The 3,898-nt window shown below is 42.7% G+C and overlaps 1 protein-coding gene across 1 annotated transcript; it reads left to right on the top strand.

Annotated features, from left to right (window-relative positions):
- The first annotated feature begins 851 nt into the window (after positions 1–851).
- On the top strand, positions 852–2,149 carry foxl2l (forkhead box L2-like). Its single transcript, XM_078238465.1, has one exon. It carries the CDS (start codon positions 889–891, stop codon positions 1,726–1,728), a length of 840 nt encoding a protein of 279 aa, XP_078094591.1. The 5' UTR covers positions 852–888; the 3' UTR covers positions 1,729–2,149.
- Positions 2,150–3,898: the final 1,749 nt, after the last annotated feature.

Below are 3,898 nucleotides of genomic sequence, written 5' to 3'. Positions count from 1 at the left end.
TTGTTAGCGCCTCAACCGGTGACTCATTGGACCTATTCTGTATGAGATCACTGGGTGCAGGAGTTATCACAACCTCTGTGTCACACACACACACTATTAGTCACCAAAGCAGGACTCTCAGGGCGAATCTGCTCTCTTCCCTATCCTCTACTGACAGATACAAATCCAAATGTGATTCCAATCACATCTGTGCATCTCCCAACGCCGCCAGTTACTCGAATAAATTGCACATTCAAGAGTGAAACCGGTTGGTGTCGAAGCTGAAATTGCATCAAAAACTCTCAAGTCTATTACCACTTTTAACCCTCATGTGAACTTGTCGGCGAGTTCACCACATTGCCTAACAAGCCGAGTTGCTTTTTTCCCTTTACAATCTATTTGCAGAGAGGGTGTGTGTGAATCGCATGAAGGCTGATTTGAGGATTATTGAGTATCGTTTTGTAATAAATTCTCTCCCAACGTGTTAAAATAGTAAGGAGTCTCCAACACCAAAGACATGTTAAAATAGACACCGTGGCGAGTTCGCCTCTGACACTTTAGCAAGGTGCCAACAGACACCAGAAAAATTACTCTGAGCTATTAAACTGTATCCAGTTTAACTTGTCCCCCCCCCCCCCCCGCTCCTGCCCCGTCTTGTTTTTAAAGGGGGGGGTGAATAAATGATGTTGGGGCAATCTCAACTCCGGGTTAATCTGACCTCGGAGTAACCCCGGGAGAAAATTACCATGGGTTATATTTAAATAAATAAATGATCAGCCACTAAGCATTTAGTGGGAGGGGCGAGGATCCTGGGGCTGGAGTGTAGAGTGAGCAGAAGTTGTGTCCCAATCTCTCTCTCTGTTGGATACTTTGCAGTTGGAGGCACGGGTCCAGTCTGGTGCCAGAGCCATGGACATGTTTCACCAGAAGGAGATGTACGACCCAGAGGGGACCAGCGACGATTCCTCGGTGAGGGACGAGTCGATAGCCGGGGACAAGGAGTCCAGAGAGAAAGCTGACCTCTCTCAGAAGCCCCCTTACTCTTATGTAGCCTTGATAGCGATGGCAATCAAGGACAGTCAGGAGAAGAGACTAACTCTCAATGGCATCTACCAGTACATTGTTGCCAAATTTCCTTATTATGAAAGGAACAAGAAGGGGTGGCAAAACAGCATCAGGCACAACCTCAGCCTCAATGAATGTTTTGTCAAAGTTCCCAGAGAAGGTGGAGGAGAGAGGAAGGGCAACTACTGGACATTGGATCCAGCTTTCGAAGATATGTTTGATAAAGGGAATTACAGGAGGAGAAGGAGAGTTAAGCGGCCGTACAGACCATCATCATCCCCATTCCTACCAGGCAAGCCGTGTGTGAATTACTCGGACCCGTTTTACTATCAAACCCCCAAGTACCTGCAGGCGCCCTTTGCCAGCAACTCCTGGTCGGTGGGGCAAGGACAACCCACGGCCTCGATGAGCTACCACCAGTCCTGCCAGGCCGCCAGTGGCAACGTGAGCCCCGTCCCCATGAATGGACTCCCCTCGTCTTACGCCCCTTACTCCCGAATGCAGAGCTTGCCTCTTGTCCCGGGAGCCGCTAACCCCTACGCCGGCATGAGTCAACAGCTGAGTCCGGGGGCACACGCAGCGAGCAGCGGGTACCAGCTCTCCTGCGCCCGGCAGCCCGAGGTGCCTGTGATGCACTGCTCGTACTGGGAGTATGGACCTTTAGCCAGCAGAATGGATATGTAACTTTCCAGGACTTTTAAAGTGCATATCTTCACTGATGGTGGTAAGACGTTTTATTCGCAAGTGCCAAAAACAAAAAAGCTTGAATTGTTTTTTCTGGTTTGCAAACTTTTAAGTGCGATTGCTGGGAAAATTAAATGAACACATCATATCAAACAAGACAAGGGTTTAGGAAAAGCTGACGTTGAGCCTGGTTTGTGAAAAATGTTGGTACCAGATATGGTCCGGAAACTTGTTACTTTAAGGGGAAAAAAATGGACTATTAAAAAGACAAAAAAAAGTTCGTTGTTTGAAACTGTTAATAGGGTTTATTTACTTAAATAGTGCTTACGTTGTTTGACCGTATGTTGTACTTTTGTGAGTTTTGATCTGTTCGTCCTGAAATGTTCTGCAAAAAAAAGTTTTCTTTTTTTAAAAAAGGATCCCGTGTTAAAAACTTTATCGACGTTCTAACAGATGAAGGTTTTGGACCAATGACCAGTGTCAATGCATAGCACTTTTTTGTGTATATTTTTTTGTCCAAAATAAATGTTTTTTTCAAGAGTCTTAGTGTAATTAACTTTAATGCTACCCGCTATTGGATAATATTCTTTCAACCAAGTGTTGTCACAGGCAATTTACAATCCCGAGTACAGCTCATTTACTTGTATTAAAACAATGTTTCCAGGTAAAATAAAATGATCGACAGTTTGTTTCGCGGTATCGTGAGCTAACTCATAAACCATATTGTTCACTAATATTAGTGCAGAAAACATTCTGTGAATATTTCGTTCACAAAACCTTCGAGTGGGAAAAAGTAAACGCGAAAGCATCTATTTCTGACGTCTGTTTGCCATCAGATAATCTGGGGCTAAAAGCAGATTACTGCGGATACTGGAATCTGAAACCAAGAGAGAAAATGCTGGAAAATCTCAGCAGGTCTGGGCAGCATCTGTAAGGAGAGGAAAGAGCTGACGTTTCGAGCCCAGACGACCCTTTGTTAAAGTGATCATCTGGAGCTATTTCTTTAGTAAGAGTTTTAACAACACCAGGTTAAAGTCCAATTTCTTTACCCAGAAGGGCATTTCTGTCACGATTCGCTCATATTTACAAGTCTTTGTATGTCAATAAATTAGAGACGACATAGTACCTCGGAGAAATCGCAGCGTTAACTTACTGAAGCTGCTAAAAGATTTGAACAAATGGAATTATTATTTGGTTTTCAATGTTGAGGTAAGATATGATTAATTGTAATTGACACTAAAACTCCGTGCAGAATCGAGGTAACAGTATCTCTACAGGAAATTCAAATTGCAAAGAGGGTCAGTAAAATGCGATTATTGTTCGCGGTTCTTTCCGATTTCTGATCAATAAGGGGTAATTAAGGGTTATGGGGAGCGGGCGGATAAGTGGAACTAAACCACTATCAGATCAGCCATGATCTTATTGAATGGCAGGGCAGGCTCGAGGGGCTAGATGGCCTACTCCTGCTCCTATTTCTTATGTTCTTCCACTGGGGCCAGGCACATTGTGGTTAATGTATTTTGGTAAAGAATGATCACCTTTTTATGACTTACATTATGAGAAGGTGTTTTTTCTAAGTTTAACGCTTTACTGCTTTCTATTTTTTGTACTCACTTGTTTTATTGGTTGTTACAGCAGTCTGAAATAACACTTAGTTTTATTAGTCACTTAAGAGCTTCAGATGAACCTGACCAAGCTGTCAGATATTTGGAAAAAGTGCCCAGTATACAGTGCCCATGAAATATTTAAAAACTTAAACGAGTTTTTTAAAATAAAAGGTTTTTGTTTTCAGATATGTAAACATGGAAAGGCAGACTGGTTAATATAAATAGTGCATCTATTCCTGAGTAATAAATACATGTGTCGGGAAAGCTGGTTGAATGTTAAGCTGTCGTTTATTGCGCTGAACACGGACTAAAAAGCTTTCAACTTAGAGCATCTAAAGGGGAGATTTTAAACAGTGATGAGAAATCGAAACATGCTGAAAAATAGAGAACAGCCTAATCATTTTTTTTTGTTAAACCGGGGGTTGTAAATGCGGTGCCGACACATGAACTGGAGTGGTTCAAAAATCTCGGCCACTTCTCAATGTCAAATTGGGATGGATAATAAATATCCAAACTGTTACGGTATGCATTACAACTCCAGAAAACACACTTGCCAGCCGCCA

The sequence above is a fragment of the Mustelus asterias genome, chromosome 22, assembly GCF_964213995.1.
Source record: "Mustelus asterias chromosome 22, sMusAst1.hap1.1, whole genome shotgun sequence".
Taxonomy (NCBI): Eukaryota; Metazoa; Chordata; class Chondrichthyes; order Carcharhiniformes; family Triakidae; genus Mustelus; species Mustelus asterias.
Note: the sequence above shows the minus strand (reverse complement) of the source record. Positions and strands in the feature narration are given on the sequence as shown.

Coding starts and splice junctions, on each gene's coding strand:
- foxl2l (XM_078238465.1), top strand. CDS start 889: ATGGACATGTTTCACCAGAAGGAGATGTACGACCCAGAGGGGACCAGC.